The following is an 18,763-nucleotide window of genomic DNA, read 5'->3' as shown; positions in this document are numbered from 1 at the left end:
AACATTCTCAATTACTAAAGTTCAATTACAATGAATCATAAATACTGAGCCTGAAATAAATAACCTAATAAAAGTTAACCGTCCTCTTGTGTTAGCTTTCTGTTAGCATCTCTGATGATAACTGGTCCTAAATTAGCTGTAAAATACATTAATAACAAATATCTATCATCTAATTTCTTTCCTATCAATTGGTTACCTTGTTAGGCTTCCTAATCAATGAAAATATAGGTTCTGATTTTTTGGTGTGGGCGTCTGAGCCTTTTTTGTGTCAGTATATCCATTCATAATTTTTTTTATTTATTTTTTTTATTGTAAAATGTGGGAAAGCTTTTTTTTATAATTGACATCTTTAATAGAATTTTCACGGCAATTACAATAATAGTCTATTATCTAAACTTAATTACAATTTAATTACGATTACGACAGCAACAGATTTTTAAAATGACAAATATCAATAACACGATTACAATTATAATTGACCCCAACCCTGGTACGAGTAGAGCTAAGGCAAAATAATAGGCGGATTATAAACTGATTTGTTGTATATTTTCTCAAGCCAATAATAAGCCTGGATTTCCTTTTCTCCTCCCCCATAAGCAAAAAGGCTTCCTATTAGTAGTAGTTACACTATATGTGTACTAGTAGAGCTTAAAGAGTAACTAAACCACTTCCTTCTGCTGACAACAAATGTATTTGAGTATTAAGTAGTGCTGTTGATTGAAATGTAATAGTGAAAAAAAGAAACCCAGCTATTACTACTACATTTTGCTATTGGCTGATAACGAGATTCTATCGTGCGTCACTTTTGGCTCCGCCCCTCCTATAAGAACTAGCACCTGTGGACTCTGCTATAGCTATAGGGAGTAATGAGTAGCTAGTTAGCGTAGCATAGGCTGGATGTCAGAGGTGAAAGTAATGAATTACAAGTACTCATGTTGAGTTGCTTTTATGGGCACTTGTCCTTTTTTGAGTATATTTCTAAATCAGTAATTTTACTTGTACTTAAGTACATTTTAAAAGAAGTGAAGTAATTTGTAACATTTCTACACCCAACCAATGCTGAGTAAATTAATTATTTTTTGATGTAAAATGATCAACGGACATTGTGAAACTACAAAAAAATGCATCACATCATAGTGGACCAATCAGAGGTTATTTTTGTAGCTATACTTAGTCTGAGAATTTTTATTAATTATTTTTAATTGAATTAATTCATTTAATAAAAATAAAAAACTGCACATTTTGATAAACCTTTTTTTTTTTTTTTTATAAATCTGTTAATGTTAATTAAGTTCCAGTTGTGCAATATTTTGTTCTCTTCCTTTTTAAGATTATACATGAGATGTTTACTGTACGCAAGATTTATTACTAAAAATAAACGAGGCGGTTGAACGTAACTAGTAACGTTTACTTTGAATACTATTTAATTGAGCTACTTTTTACTTGTACTTGAGTATTTTATGTATGACTTACTTGTACTTTAGTACGCCCCGCCCATAATCAAGGCATTTTGAATTTCCCCCCAAGTTGCATGTCAGGATAAAGAAGGGCTGTAGTTACTCTTTAACTGTGGTTGATATCACTTATATAAAATGTAAGACTTATTCATCATAATCAGTCTGTCAAGGTTTTCTTTTAGTGACAGTTAGTCTCTGCTAATTGGCCGTTGAGGAGTCACATGGTTCGTTACCGTACAGGTGAGCGTTTTACTCACCGTGTGACGACTTCTGCAGCTCGCTGTAAACCGTGTCGGTGCCTTTTCTCAAAGGTGCTGCTGAAATCAAAGGAAAAACACATTAGTCACAAACACACCAGCACCAATCACACTGTTTCAGTCCATTGTGTCACATTTTTCAAGCCGCACCCTTTGGCCCATTGGGAGCTACGTACTGGTTGGGTAATTATAGCTCCTCCCTTCCTGTTGATGAAGTTTGGAAATATTTGCAGTGACAAAAAAACAACATGGATATGTAATAATTATGGGTAATTAAGTCCCTCCCAGGAAGTGTTGGAAGGTCTTATCAACCACGAAGGAATGTGAGCAGAGCAAAGGAACCCCTCAGCTAATCAGAAGTGTTCTCTGTGAGGAAAGTTATCACACACTAGTTATAATCATGACGCATTTTAATTCTAGTAAAAACCTATCCAAATATAGTGTTATTATTTAACAATCCTTTGTAGAAGGTCTCAAACCCATCTAACATTCACTGTAATTCAGTGTTTTTTAAATGGGGGTACGCGTACGCGATGGCACTGCAAGAAGTATTTGAGAGCAAACAAGTGAACATTAACATTTGAAAGCATTAAAAATATTGGGTTTTATAATGTTTATTTGAGTTTAAAATGATAATCATCATAACCAACAAATAACCTTGATTAGAACATATCAAGATGATGACCGAAAATAATAATAATAAAACTGTAGAAATAATTGTATTCAATAGGCTAAATACTGTTTCATTACACTTATTTACAAAATAGGATTCTTTAAAATGTGTGTAATCATTATACTCTATAGTTGTTTTTTCATAGAATTCTAAGCAAAATGTACTTGAACAAAGGAGTTACTTGGATTCAGAAATAAGAAAAAGAGGGTATTTGAGCCAAATAAGTTTGAGAACCACTGCTGTAATTCACATTCCATAATTTCTCCGATATTGTTCTTTTTTCTTTTCTTTTTTTTGTATCAATCTGTTATCAGTGGGGGTGGGGGAGAATGACACTTTATTTTTTATTTTTCCACTTTCTCCCTCTAGCCCCCCCTGTAGTGCCATTGCGTAACCGTAGAGGTAACCCCCATTTGAGAAACGCTGTTGTAAGCTACCCTCCAACATTTAACAGGCCCCGGCGCTGAAAATGTTCAAATCCTGCTTTAAATCCACTTTTAATCCTTTGCTTTTAATTCACCTGAGTTTTAGTTTATTTATTTTTTGGTGGGGGGTTCTTAGCCCTGTTTAGTTTTCTTTAATTTCATTATTTTATTGTTGGTTTACAAAGCAGCAGCAAATCATCATTTAGAATGTTGTGTTGATTGTAACCATGACAACAGAAATGAAAACAAACACAGGAGATGAAAGCAAAATCACTTGAAAGCACCTGGATTCTTCTAGAGTAGCACACACAGTTTAAAGCTCACAGCTCTACAAACTACACTTTTTTCTTGAACATTCTCTTGCTTTTGTTTCTTGAAACGTTGGCGATGGATCAAAAACCAGCGATGGATGTTGCTTTTAGTGACTTTGGGGATTCTGAGCCCTTATTTAACAAATTCAGAGGGGCGTCATTCCACCCGCAAAAGCCACTTCGTAGGAAGAAGGTTAAGATGCAGAAGATGAAGGGAGACCAACCATCATCTCCTGAAGACAAGGGTGATGATGAACAGGTGAACCATCCACCAGCCATCGTACCAGTGAGTCCCTGTGAACCAGGCTGCACACTGGTACCTGACCAAGCACCACCAGGGTGCATCACATGTGCAAAGAGGAGAAACAAGAGGTTCTTTGCAACGTACCTGTTGGAATTACAAGAGAAGGACCTAGCCCAACTCAAACTGGCTCTAGACATTTCCACAAAGGAGTTCCATGACCAGAAAATTGAAAATGACGTTCTGAGGGCCGATCTCAGGCAGGTGCAGGAGAAATTCAAAAGGCAAAGTGATCAACACGACCAACTGTTGGAGGTGAACGCCAACATGTTAGAAGTGGTGAAGTCAAAAGAGCAGGCCTACTGCAGTCTGGAAGAGAAGGTGAAAGAAAAGGTGACCCTGCTGGAGAACGCCCTGGTAGAAGCACAGAACCAACTGAAAGCCAAAGATGTGGAATTAGATGAAGAGCGGTCCAGCCACGCTAAAAAGAAACGTCTATGGAAAAGAATCCGCCAGTGGTTTACCAGGAAAACCAATCATTAGAACAAATCAAAGCTCAAGTTTGACTTATAATCTCTACGCCCCCCCCATGATGATTTAAAATGTTCCTCTCTCCTCTTTTTCTATTCTCTTCTTCTTTGAATGCAGGATGAAAATTTTATTTTAAAAAAAGATGAAAGAATAAATGAATAAACAAAATGTTTATAAAAATAACTGTTGTGTTGAACTGAGTTATTAAGTTGGGTCAGACCATCAAAATCATAGTATAATAACTTTTTTTCCTCAAGAATTCTGACTTTAAATTCTGAATTCTGACATTTTTCTCAGAATTCCAACTTTAAAGTGAGAAGTCTGACTTTCACATAAAAATTCTGATATTTTTCTGACTTTAAATTCAGAATTCAGATTGCACACTGTTTAGGAATCTCTCAATGAACAATTTATGTCAAACTTGTGTTTAAATTCTGTTAGCTCCATGAATTTTCATTCCACTTTCATTCCATCATTGTGCTCTATTGTTGTTTTTTCACAGTATTCTGAGCAAAATGTTGTAGTTGGACAAAGGGGGCAGGGGCGCAAATCATGGTGGGGGATGCAGGGGTCGTGTCCCCCCCAAAAAAATCCCATTGTTAACACAAATTAATTAAATATTACAGGATAGTAACCTTTTTTTTTTTTTTTAAATACAAGTCATGCTGCTTAAAAACACTGACAATTTTAGCAATTGAAATATTATACCCAATCAAAATAAACAGTTTTTACATTTTTTTTCAATTCTGATGTTTTTATACTGGCCATGTAGTTCATAGTGCTGTGGACTTGTAGCTACACATTCACGCCAAAACATTTTTCATTGAGTAAAGTTTTGTATATTTCTAAGTTTTGTGGCATATTCAATTGTACTTTATAATTTGTGTAAAGGTTTGTGTATTCTGTAGCTTTAGTTTACCACATATTCTGATGACAAAAAGTATAGCCTGTATTTTCATGTCCCAAAAAAGTAAAAAGTGTGAGAACCACTGCTGTAGAACAGTGGTTCTCACACTTTTTTGCCTCAAGTACCCACTTTCTCTTATTTCTGAATCCAAGTACCCCTTTGTTTGACTACAACATTTTGCATAGAAAACTAGTTAAAAAAACAATATAGAATAATGATGAAATGAACGAGTGATAACACATAGATTTATTTATATAGTTTTTATTATTTCCAGTCATCTCATGCCTGAGGGAGACAAAAACTGACACTTTATTTGTTATTTTTCCACTCTCTCCCTCAAGTCCCCCCTGTTGTGTCATTGCGTAACCCTTGGGGTACACGTACCCCCATTTGAGAAATGCTGTTGTAAAGTAAGCTACCCTCCAACATTTAACAGGCCCCCGCACTGAAGACTTTCAAATCCTGCTTTAAATCCACTTTTAATCCTTTGCTTTAAATTCACCTGAGTTTTTATTTATTTATTTTTTGGTGGGGGGTTCTTAGCCCTGTTTAGTTTTCTTTAATTTCATTATTTTATTGTTGGTTTACAAAGCAGCAGCAAATCATCATTTAGAATGTTATGTTGATTGTAACCATGACAACAGAAAGGAAAACAAACACAGGAGATGAAAGCAAAATCACTTGAAAGCACCTGGATTCTTCTAGAGTAGCACACACAGTTTAAAGCTCACAGCTCTACAAACTACACGTTTTTCTTGAACATTCTCTTGCTTTTGTTTCTTGAAACGTTGGCGATGGATCAAAAACCAGCGATGGATGTTGCTTTTAGTGACTTTGGGGATTCTGAGCCCTTATTTAACAAATTCAGAGGGGCGTCATTCCACCCGCAAAAGCCACTTCGTAGGAAGAAGGTTAAGATGCAGAAGATGAAGGGAGACCAACCATCATCTCCTGAAGACAAGGGTGATGATGAACAGGTGAACCATCCACCAGCCATCGTACCAGTGAGTCCCTGTGAACCAGGCTGCACACTGGTACCTGACCAAGCACCACCAGGGTGCATCACATGTGCAAAGAGGAGAAACAAGAGGTTCTTTGCAACGTACCTGTTGGAATTACAAGAGAAGGACCTAGCCCAACTCAAACTGGCTCTAGACATTTCCACAAAGGAGTTCCATGACCAGAAAATTGAAAATGACGTTCTGAGGGCCGATCTCAGGCAGGCGCAGGAGAAATTCAAAAGGCAAAGTGATCAACACGACCAACTGTTGGAGGTGAACGCCAACATGTTAGAAGTGGTGAAGTCAAAAGAGCAGGCCTACTGCAGTCTGGAAGAGAAGGTGAAAGAAAAGGTGACCCTGCTGGAGAACGCCCTGGTAGAAGCACAGAACCAACTGAAAGCCAAAGATGTGGAATTAGATGAAGAGCGGTCCAGCCACGCTAAAAAGAAACGTCTATGGAAAAGAATCCGCCAGTGGTTTACCAGGAAAACCAATCATTAGAACAAATCAAAGCTCAAGTTTGACTTATAATCTCTACGCCCCCCCCATGATGATTTAAAATGTTCCTCTCTCCTCTTTTTCTATTCTCTTCTTCTTTGAATGCAGGATGAAAATTTTATTTTAAAAAAAGATGAAAGAATAAATGAATAAACAAAATGTTTATAAAAATAACTGTTGTGTTGAACTGAGTTATTAAGTTGGGTCAGACCATCAAAATCATAGTATAATAACTTTTTTTCCTCAAGAATTCTGACTTTAAATTCTGAATTCTGACATTTTTCTCAGAATTCCAACTTTAAAGTGAGAAGTCTGACTTTCACATAAAAATTCTGATATTTTTCTGACTTTAAATTCAGAATTCAGATTGCACACTGTTTAGGAATCTCTCAATGAACAATTTATGTCAAACTTGTGTTTAAATTCTGTTAGCTCCATGAATTTTCATTCCACTTTCATTCCATCATTGTGCTCTATTGTTGTTTTTTCACAGTATTCTGAGCAAAATGTTGTAGTTGGACAAAGGGGGCAGGGGCGCAAATCATGGTGGGGGATGCAGGGGTCGTGTCCCCCCCCAAAAAAATCCCATTGTTAACACAAATTAATTAAATATTACAGGATAGTAACCTTATTTTTTTTTTTTAAATACAAGTCATGCTGCTTAAAAACACTGACAATTTTAGCAATTGAAATATTATACCCAATCAAAATAAACAGTTTTTACATTTTTTTTCAATTCTGATGTTTTTATACTGGCCATGTAGTTCATAGTGCTGTGGACTTGTAGCTACACATTCACGCCAAAACATTTTTCATTGAGTAAAGTTTTGTATATTTCTAAGTTTTGTGGCATATTCAATTGTACTTTATAATTTGTGTAAAGGTTTGTGTATTCTGTAGCTTTAGTTTACCACATATTCTGATGACAAAAAGTATAGCCTGTATTTTCATGTCCCAAAAAAGTAAAAAGTGTGAGAACCACTGCTGTAGAACAGTGGTTCTCACACTTTTTTGCCTCAAGTACCCACTTTCTCTTATTTCTGAATCCAAGTACCCCCTTTGTTTGACTACAACATTTTGCATAGAAAACTAGTTAAAAAAACAATATAGAATAATGATGAAATGAACGAGTGATAACACATAGATTTATTTATATAGTTTTTATTATTTCCAGTCATCTCATGCCTGAGGGAGACAAAAACTGACACTTTATTTGTTATTTTTCCACTCTCTCCCTCAAGTCCCCCCTGTAGTGTCATTGCGTAACCCTTGGGGTACACGTACCCCCATTTGAGAAATGCTGTTGTAAAGTAAGCTACCCTCCAACATTTAACAGGCCCCCGCACTGAAGACTTTCAAATCCTGCTTTAAATCCACTTTTAATCCTTTGCTTTAAATTCACCTGAGTTTTTATTTATTTATTTTTTGGTGGGGGGTTCTTAGCCCTGTTTAGTTTTCTTTAATTTCATTATTTTATTGTTGGTTTACAAAGCAGCAGCAAATCATCATTTAGAATGTTATGTTGATTGTAACCATGACAACAGAAAGGAAAACAAACACAGGAGATGAAAGCAAAATCACTTGAAAGCACCTGGATTCTTCTAGAGTAGCACACACAGTTTAAAGCTCACAGCTCTACAAACTACACGTTTTTCTTGAACATTCTCTTGCTTTTGTTTCTTGAAACGTTGGCGATGGATCAAAAACCAGCGATGGATGTTGCTTTTAGTGACTTTGGGGATTCTGAGCCCTTATTTAACAAATTCAGAGGGGCGTCATTCCACCCGCAAAAGCCACTTCGTAGGAAGAAGGTTAAGATGCAGAAGATGAAGGGAGACCAACCATCATCTCCTGAAGACAAGGGTGATGATGAACAGGTGAACCATCCACCAGCCATCGTACCAGTGAGTCCCTGTGAACCAGGCTGCACACTGGTACCTGACCAAGCACCACCAGGGTGCATCACATGTGCAAAGAGGAGAAACAAGAGGTTCTTTGCAACGCACCTGTTGGAATTACAAGAGAAGGACCTAGCCCAACTCAAACTGGCTCTAGACATTTCCACAAAGGAGTTCCATGACCAGAAAATTGAAAATGACGTTCTGAGGGCCGATCTCAGGCAGGTGCAGGAGAAATTCAAAAGTCAAAGTGATCAACACGACCAACTGTTGGAGGTGAACGCCAACATGTTAGAAGTGGTGAAGTCAAAAGAGCAGGCCTACTGCAGTCTGGAAGAGAAGGTGAAAGAAAAGGTGACCCTGCTGGAGAACGCCCTGGTAGAAGCACAGAACCAACTGAAAGCCAAAGATGTGGAATTAGATGAAGAGCGGTCCAGCCACGCTAAAAAGAAACGTCTATGGAAAAGAATCCGCCAGTGGTTTACCAGGAAAACCAATCATTAGAACAAATCAAAGCTCAAGTTTGACTTATAATCTCTACGCCCCCCCCATGATGATTTAAAACGTTCCTCTCTCCTCTTTTTCTATTCTCTTCTTCTTTGAATGCAGGATGAAAATTTTATTTTAAAAAAAGATGAAAGAATAAATGAATAAACAAAATGTTTATAAAAATAACTGTTGTGTTGAACTGAGTTATTAAGTTGGGTCAGACCATCAAAATCATAGTATAATAACTTTTTTTCCTCAAGAATTCTGACTTTAAATTCTGAATTCTGACATTTTTCTCAGAATTCCAACTTTAAAGTGAGAAGTCTGACTTTCACATAAAAATTCTGATATTTTTCTGACTTTAAATTCAGAATTCAGATTGCACACTGTTTAGGAATCTCTCAATGAACAATTTATGTCAAACTTGTGTTTAAATTCTGTTAGCTCCATGAATTTTCATTCCACTTTCATTCCATCATTGTGCTCTATTGTTGTTTTTTCACAGTATTCTGAGCAAAATGTTGTAGTTGGACAAAGGGGGCAGGGGCGCAAATCATGGTGGGGGATGCAGGGGTCGTGTCCCCCCCCAAAAAAATCCCACTGTTAACACAAATTAATTAAATATTACAGGATAGTAACCTTATTTTTTTTTTTTAAATACAAGTCATGCTGCTTAAAAACACTGACAATTTTAGCAATTGAAATATTATACCCAATCAAAATAAACAGTTTTTACATTTTTTTTCAATTCTGATGTTTTTATACTGGCCATGTAGTTCATAGTGCTGTGGACTTGTAGCTACACATTCACGCCAAAACATTTTTCATTGAGTAAAGTTTTGTATATTTCTAAGTTTTGTGGCATATTCAATTGTACTTTATAATTTGTGTAAAGGTTTGTGTATTCTGTAGCTTTAGTTTACCACATATTCTGATGACAAAAAGTATAGCCTGTATTTTCATGTCCCAAAAAAGTAAAAAGTGTGAGAACCACTGCTGTAGAACAGTGGTTCTCACACTTTTTTGCCTCAAGTACCCACTTTCTCTTATTTCTGAATCCAAGTACCCCCTTTGTTTGACTACAACATTTTGCATAGAAAACTAGTTAAAAAAACAATATAGAATAATGATGAAATGAACGAGTGATAACACATAGATTTATTTATATAGTTTTTATTATTTCCAGTCATCTCATGCCTGAGGGAGACAAAAACTGACACTTTATTTGTTATTTTTCCACTCTCTCCCTCAAGTCCCCCCTGTAGTGTCATTGCGTAACCCTTGGGGTACACGTACCCCCATTTGAGAAATGCTGTTGTAAAGTAAGCTACCCTCCAACATTTAACAGGCCCCCGCACTGAAGACTTTCAAATCCTGCTTTAAATCCACTTTTAATCCTTTGCTTTAAATTCACCTGAGTTTTTATTTATTTATTTTTTGGTGGGGGGTTCTTAGCCCTGTTTAGTTTTCTTTAATTTCATTATTTTATTGTTGGTTTACAAAGCAGCAGCAAATCATCATTTAGAATGTTATGTTGATTGTAACCATGACAACAGAAAGGAAAACAAACACAGGAGATGAAAGCAAAATCACTTGAAAGCACCTGGATTCTTCTAGAGTAGCACACACAGTTTAAAGCTCACAGCTCTACAAACTACACGTTTTTCTTGAACATTCTCTTGCTTTTGTTTCTTGAAACGTTGGCGATGGATCAAAAACCAGCGATGGATGTTGCTTTTAGTGACTTTGGGGATTCTGAGCCCTTATTTAACAAATTCAGAGGGGCGTCATTCCACCCGCAAAAGCCACTTCGTAGGAAGAAGGTTAAGATGCAGAAGATGAAGGGAGACCAACCATCATCTCCTGAAGACAAGGGTGATGATGAACAGGTGAACCATCCACCAGCCATCGTACCAGTGAGTCCCTGTGAACCAGGCTGCACACTGGTACCTGACCAAGCACCACCAGGGTGCATCACATGTGCAAAGAGGAGAAACAAGAGGTTCTTTGCAACGTACCTGTTGGAATTACAAGAGAAGGACCTAGCCCAACTCAAACTGGCTCTAGACATTTCCACAAAGGAGTTCCATGACCAGAAAATTGAAAATGACGTTCTGAGGGCCGATCTCAGGCAGGCGCAGGAGAAATTCAAAAGGCAAAGTGATCAACACGACCAACTGTTGGAGGTGAACGCCAACATGTTAGAAGTGGTGAAGTCAAAAGAGCAGGCCTACTGCAGTCTGGAAGAGCAGGTGAAAGAAAAGGTGACCCTGCTGGAGAACGCCCTGGTAGAAGCACAGAACCAACTGAAAGCCAAAGATGTGGAATTAGATGAAGAGCGGTCCAGCCACGCTAAAAAGAAACGTCTATGGAAAAGAATCCGCCAGTGGTTTACCAGGAAAACCAATCATTAGAACAAATCAAAGCTCAAGTTTGACTTATAATCTCTACGCCCCCCCCATGATGATTTAAAATGTTCCTCTCTCCTCTTTTTCTATTCTCTTCTTCTTTGAATGCAGGATGAAAATTTTATTTTAAAAAAAGATGAAAGAATAAATGAATAAACAAAATGTTTATAAAAATAACTGTTGTGTTGAACTGAGTTATTAAGTTGGGTCAGACCATCAAAATCATAGTATAATAACTTTTTTTCCTCAAGAATTCTGACTTTAAATTCTGAATTCTGACATTTTTCTCAGAATTCCAACTTTAAAGTGAGAAGTCTGACTTTCACATAAAAATTCTGATATTTTTCTGACTTTAAATTCAGAATTCAGATTGCACACTGTTTAGGAATCTCTCAATGAACAATTTATGTCAAACTTGTGTTTAAATTCTGTTAGCTCCATGAATTTTCATTCCACTTTCATTCCATCATTGTGCTCTATTGTTGTTTTTTCACAGTATTCTGAGCAAAATGTTGTAGTTGGACAAAGGGGGCAGGGGCGCAAATCATGGTGGGGGATGCAGGGGTCGTGTCCCCCCCCAAAAAAATCCCACTGTTAACACAAATTAATTAAATATTACAGGATAGTAACCTTATTTTTTTTTTTTAAATACAAGTCATGCTGCTTAAAAACACTGACAATTTTAGCAATTGAAATATTATACCCAATCAAAATAAACAGTTTTTACATTTTTTTTCAATTCTGATGTTTTTATACTGGCCATGTAGTTCATAGTGCTGTGGACTTGTAGCTACACATTCACGCCAAAACATTTTTCATTGAGTAAAGTTTTGTATATTTCTAAGTTTTGTGGCATATTCAATTGTACTTTATAATTTGTGTAAAGGTTTGTGTATTCTGTAGCTTTAGTTTACCACATATTCTGATGACAAAAAGTATAGCCTGTATTTTCATGTCCCAAAAAAGTAAAAAGTGTGAGAACCACTGCTGTAGAACAGTGGTTCTCACACTTTTTTGCCTCAAGTACCCACTTTCTCTTATTTCTGAATCCAAGTACCCCCTTTGTTTGACTACAACATTTTGCATAGAAAACTAGTTAAAAAAACAATATAGAATAATGATGAAATGAACGAGTGATAACACATAGATTTATTTATATAGTTTTTATTATTTCCAGTCATCTCATGCCTGAGGGAGACAAAAACTGACACTTTATTTGTTATTTTTCCACTCTCTCCCTCAAGTCCCCCCTGTAGTGTCATTGCGTAACCCTTGGGGTACACGTACCCCCATTTGAGAAATGCTGTTGTAAAGTAAGCTACCCTCCAACATTTAACAGGCCCCCGCACTGAAGACTTTCAAATCCTGCTTTAAATCCACTTTTAATCCTTTGCTTTAAATTCACCTGAGTTTTTATTTATTTATTTTTTGGTGGGGGGTTCTTAGCCCTGTTTAGTTTTCTTTAATTTCATTATTTTATTGTTGGTTTACAAAGCAGCAGCAAATCATCATTTAGAATGTTATGTTGATTGTAACCATGACAACAGAAAGGAAAACAAACACAGGAGATGAAAGCAAAATCACTTGAAAGCACCTGGATTCTTCTAGAGTAGCACACACAGTTTAAAGCTCACAGCTCTACAAACTACACGTTTTTCTTGAACATTCTCTTGCTTTTGTTTCTTGAAACGTTGGCGATGGATCAAAAACCAGCGATGGATGTTGCTTTTAGTGACTTTGGGGATTCTGAGCCCTTATTTAACAAATTCAGAGGGGCGTCATTCCACCCGCAAAAGCCACTTCGTAGGAAGAAGGTTAAGATGCAGAAGATGAAGGGAGACCAACCATCATCTCCTGAAGACAAGGGTGATGATGAACAGGTGAACCATCCACCAGCCATCGTACCAGTGAGTCCCTGTGAACCAGGCTGCACACTGGTACCTGACCAAGCACCACCAGGGTGTGTCACATGTGCAAAGAGGAGAAACAAGAGGTTCTTTGCAACGTACCTGTTGGAATTACAAGAGAAGGACCTAGCCCAACTCAAACTGGCTCTAGACATTTCCAGAAAGGAGTTCCATGAGCAGAAAATTGAAAATGACGTTCTGAGGGCCGATCTCAGGCAGGTGCAGGAGAAATTCAAAAGTCAAAGTGATCAACACGACCAACTGTTGGAGGTGAACGCCAACATGTTAGAAGTGGTGAAGTCAAAAGAGCAGGCCTACTGCAGTCTGGAAGAGCAGGTGAAAGAAAAGGTGACCCTGCTGGAGAACGCCCTGGTAGAAGCACAGAACCAACTGAAAGCCAAAGATGTGGAATTAGATGAAGAGCGGTCCAGCCACGCTAAAAAGAAACGTCTATGGAAAAGAATCCGCCAGTGGTTTACCAGGAAAACCAATCATTAGAACAATACAAAGCTCAAGTTTGACTTATAATCTCTACGCCCCCCCCATGATGATTTAAAACGTTCCTCTCTCCTCTTTTTCTATTCTCTTCTTCTTTGAATGCAGGATGAAAATTTTATTTTAAAAAATGATAAAAGAATAAATGAATAAACAAAATGTTTATAAAAATAACTGTTGTGTTGAACTGAGTTATTAAGTTGGGTCAGACCATCAAAATCATAGTATAATAACTTTTTTTCCTCAAGAATTCTGACTTTAAATTCTGAATTCTGACATTTTTCTCAGAATTCCAACTTTAAAGTGAGAAGTCTGACTTTAACACAAAAATTCTGATATTTTTCTGACTTTAAATTCAGAATTCAGATTGCACACTTGTTTAGGAATCTCTCAATGAACAATTTATGTCAAACTTGTGTTTAAATTCTGTTAGCTCCATGAATTTTCATTCCACTTTCATTCCATCATTGTGCTCTATTGTTGTTTTTTCACAGTATTCTGAGCAAAATGTTGTAGTTGGACAAAGGGGGCAGGGGCGCAACTCATGGTGGGGGATGCAGGGGTCGTGTCCCCCCCAAAAAAATCCCATTGTTAACACAAATTAATTAAATATTACAGGATAGTAACCTTATTTTTCTTTAAAATACAAGTCATGCTGCTTAAAAACACATTGTTTGACAAATTTAGCAATTGAAATATTATACCCAATCAAAATAAACAGTTTTTACATTTTTTTTCAATTCTGATATTTTTATACTGGCCATGTAGTTCATAGTGCTGTGGACTTGTAGCTACACATTCACGCCAAAACATTTTTCATTGAGTAAAGTTTTGTATATTTCTAAGTTTTGTGGCATATTCAATTGTACTTTATAATTTGTGGAAAGGTTTGTGTATTCTGTAGCTTTAGTTTACCACATATTCTGATGACAAAAAGTATAGCCTGTATTTTCATGTCCCAAAAAAGTAAAAAGTGTGAGAACTACTGCTGTAGAACAGTGGTTCTCACACTTTTTTGCCTCAAGTACCCACTTTCTCTTATTTCTGAATCCAAGTACCCCTTTGTTTGACTACAACATTTTGCATAGAAAACTAGTTAAAAAAACAATATAAAATAATGATGAAATGAACGAGTGATAACACATAGATTTATTTATATAGTTTTTATTATTTCCAGTCATCTCATGCCTGAGGGAGACAAAAACTGACACTTTATTTGTTATTTTTCCACTCTCTCCCTCAAGTCCCCCCTGTAGTGCCATTGCGTAACCCTTGGAGTACACGTACCCCCATTTGAGAAACGCTGTTGTAAAGTAAGCTACCCTCCAACATTTAACAGGCCCCCGCACTGAAGACTTTCAAATCCTGCTTTAAATCCACTTTTAATCCTTTGCTTTAAATTCACCTGTTTTAGTTTATTTATTTATTTATTTATTTTTTGGTGGGGGGTTCTTAGCCCTGTTTAGTTTCCTTTAATTTCATTATTTCATTGTTGGTTTACAAAGCAGCAGCAAATCATCATTTAGAATGTTGTGTTGATTGTAACCATGACAACAGAAATGAAAACAAACACAGGAGATGAAAGCAAAATCACTTGAAAGCACCTGGATTCTTCTAGAGTAGCACACACAGTTTAAAGCTCACAGCTCTACAAACTACACTTTTTTCTTGAACATTCTCTTGCTTTTGTTTCTTGAAACGTTGGCGATGGATCAAAAACCAGCGATGGATGTTGCTTTTAGTGACTTTGGGGATTCTGAGCCCTTATTTAACAAATTCAGAGGGGCGTCATTCCACCCGCAAAAGCCACTTCGTAGGAAGAAGGTTAAGATGCAGAAGATGAAGGGAGACCAACCATCATCTCCTGAAGACAAGGGTGATGATGAACAGGTGAACCATCCACCAGCCATCGTACCAGCGAGTCCCTGTGAACCCAGCTGCACACTGGTACCTGACAAAGAACCACCAGGGTGTGTCACATGTGCAAAGAGGAGAAACAAGAGGTTCTTTGCAACGTACCTGTTGGAATTACAAGAGAAGGACCTAGCCCAACTCAAACTGGCTCTAGACATTTCCACAAAGGAGTTCCATGAGCAGAAAATTGAAAATGACGTTCTGAGGGCCGATCTCAGGCAGGTGCAGGAGAAATTCAAAAGTCAAAGTGATCAACACGACCAACTGTTGGAGGTGAACGCCAACATGTTAGAAGTGGTGAAGTCAAAAGAGCAGGCCTACTGCAGTCTGGAAGAGCAGGTGAAAGAAAAGGTGACCCTGCTGGAGAACGCCCTGGTAGAAGCACAGAACCAACTGAAAGCCAAAGATGTGGAATTAGATGAAGAACGGTCCAGCCACGCTAAAAAGAAACGTCTATGGAAAAGAATCCGCCAGTGGTTTACCAGGAAAACCAATCATTAGAACAATACAAACCTCAAGTTTGACTTATAATCTTTTATTTAAAAAAAAAAGATGAAAGAATAAATGAATAAACAAAATGTATATAAAAATAATTGCTGTGTTGAACTGAGTTATTAAGTTGGGTCAGACCATGAAAATCATAGTATAATAACTTTTTTCCTCAAGATTTCTGACTTTAAATTCAGAATTCTGACATTTTTCTCAGAATTCTGACATTTTTCTCAGAATTCTGACATTTTTCTCAGAATTCTGACATTTTTCTCAGAATTCCAACCTTAAAGTGAGAAGTCTGACTTTAACATAAAAATTCTGATATTTTTCTGGCTTTAAATTCAGAATTCAGATTTTTTTCCCCCATAATTCCAACATAAGGGATTTGGTATTGCACTGCACACTTATTTAGTAATCTCTCAATGAACAATTTATGTCAAACTTGTGTTTAAATTCTGTTACCTCCATGAAGCTCATTTTAAATAAAAATGAATTTTTGTTATTATTATTATTATTATTATTATTTTTATTTTTATTATTATTATTATTATCGTTATATTAAAGTTAGGCCAGTGGAATGACTTTTCTAAGATCTTTATTGTTTGCGTAGCATCCAGTGTGAGTTAAAAGTCAAATGACTGATTATGCGTTATATCTGTCGTGGAATAAATTCTCTTGTTTTCTAAAGGCTGATATCTTCACCTCGTGTTGGATCCACGGAGTGAGGATGAACCACCTCTGTGTACTCCACATCTGGCTCGTGGTTCACTGTGCTGCTCTCCTCGTCGTTTACTGAAAATAAAATAATCACAATGAACCTATTGTTTTCCCTTCTGCAAATTCCCAGAATGCAAAGACGCAGAAACTTTTATCAATATGTATATAGATGTAAGACATAGAAAGTTTAATAAGATAGAACATAAGATCTCCATGTGCATATTTATATGAATGTGTATATGAAGGATACATAATGTTATATGTGCTAATAAGAGCTTAAGATATGATATAAAGGTATACAGTACATGTAATATTATATACGTATACAAGGTGTAAGATATTGTATTTAGAATTATACATTTTGAATGTATGTGTAAATTAAGGGCAGAATGGTGAAGCTTCAGGTTATATTTTTTGTGTGCACATTGTTGTTGGTCCCCAGGAAAAATAGCTACAGCTTCTCTGCAGTGAATGGGGATCTTAATAAACTAAACTAAAGAGTGAAGGCATGATTACAGAGACATCTTTATCATGTAAATCAGCAACTAATTCTATTCTAGATATCTCAGTCCTTCCCAAAGGACTAATTAAATGAAATAGTTACAGCGACATTTATTTTGTCCTCATTTTGAACAGTATGATAAGTTGAGGTTTTGTTTATTCAGACAAGGTTTTTCAGGTTATTCTTTTTATCTCTAGACATGTTTCAACTGTCAACTGCCAGTCTTCATCAGAGGAGATCTGCTAATCGCCTTTGATGGTTCCTTTGAAGTTTCACTTGACTTCCATGTAATAGTTCCAATGAGATCAATGTCGGGAGATAAAAAAATTCCTGAATAACCTTGTCTGAATAAACAAAACCTCAACTTAACATACTGTTAACTTTTACATAGAAGTAAAATGAAACTTCAAAGGAAGGATCAAAGGCAATCAGCAGAACTCCTCTGACGAAGACTGGCAGCTGACAGTCGAAACATGTCGGGAGATAAACATTTCCTGAAAAACCTTGTCTGAATAAACAAAAACTCTAATTTAATGAAACCACAGTATTTGGCTAGCTTTGTGGTTTCCCCGCGCTTATATCACATATGCAGTTGTTTGACATGCATCTCAAACTATTGAAGAAAACTGAAACATTTTCAAGAAACTCTTCAAAATTTCCTTAAATCTTTCCACAAAATTTTCTTAAATTACGTGTAAATTGGTCACAAAATTAAGGAAATTTAAATGAAGACCCTGCAGGTACTGTTATCTTTTACTTATGGCTTTGATATTGTTGGTGCCTGACATACTTTATATATTATTTATACGTAGGAGTGCAAACTCGGGTACATTGGTGATGAAATTGATCATTTTCCCTGCCTATAATCTGCAGCCAACATGAGATCAAACTAAATATGGTGGATTTTACTCTCTGATTATGTTATTTATGGCCTTGTAATGAGCTGCTAGATGTTTGGTTGTTGTTGTAAGACTCAAACACCAGAACCTGTTTAGAAATGACATCATGTGCAGAGTGAGGATGTGGGAATCACTAGTGCAGCTCACCGTCCTCAGGCTTCCTCTCGCTCCACACGCTGACTGCAGCTCTGGGCACTCGCACTGGAAAACACAGACACATCATCATAAGCCCAGGGCTGTCTCCCTCATTTTAGTTCTGCAAACACATGCTTCCCACTGTACCCAGTTCGATCCAAAGTGGGATAAACCTAAAAAATATTTTCACCTGCGTTTTTATCTATTTGTTTGTCTGTTTGCAGGATTATGTCAAAAAGGCTTCATTGATTTTGACAACATTTTAACCAAAGAAAAACCTTATGCCATGGAAGACTTCATTTGGAGGCGAAAGGGTTCAATATACTGATTCTGCATCTCTCATAATGGGGGATTTTTTTCTTAAATTCATGACTCGAAAAGTAATCGACCAATCTTTATGAAATCTATCTCAGTTATGACGAGTTGGTTAATCAAATACCGCACCAAGTTTCATCCAGATCAAATCCAGATTGCGCATTTCATTGTGATTTAAAAAAATGGGGACCTTCTAAATGGTTATTAATGGAGAAAAAAGAGTTTTCCCAGCCTGTAAAGTGTGAATGATCATTGTACAATGATCAGCATCACTGATTCAAACAACTAACC

General features: G+C 36.6%; 1 protein-coding gene across 7 annotated transcripts in view; it reads right to left on the bottom strand.

Annotated features, from left to right (window-relative positions):
• pecam1b (platelet and endothelial cell adhesion molecule 1b) overlaps positions 1-18,763 on the bottom strand; it is a 40,248-nt gene that overhangs the window by 4,330 nt on the left and 17,155 nt on the right. For 2 of the 7 annotated variants that reach the window (XM_028454163.1, XM_028454269.1), the window contains exons 10-12: positions 18,170-18,223; positions 16,607-16,696; positions 1,715-1,774 (exon numbers count right to left, since the gene is read on the bottom strand). In XM_028454163.1, the coding sequence (XP_028309964.1) occupies positions 1,715-1,774; positions 16,607-16,696; positions 18,170-18,223 (204 nt within the window). Of the gene's footprint in view, positions 1-1,714; positions 1,775-16,562; positions 16,697-18,169; positions 18,224-18,763 lie in introns of those variants that run through there. The other 5 variants (XM_028454226.1, XM_028454348.1, XR_003674601.1 and 2 more) reach the window with 4 other exon arrangements.

The sequence above is a fragment of the Gouania willdenowi genome, chromosome 1, assembly GCF_900634775.1.
Source record: "Gouania willdenowi chromosome 1, fGouWil2.1, whole genome shotgun sequence".
Taxonomy (NCBI): Eukaryota; Metazoa; Chordata; class Actinopteri; order Blenniiformes; family Gobiesocidae; genus Gouania; species Gouania willdenowi.
The sequence above is the reverse complement of the archived record's forward strand: the minus strand, read 5'-3'. Positions and strand labels throughout refer to the sequence as shown.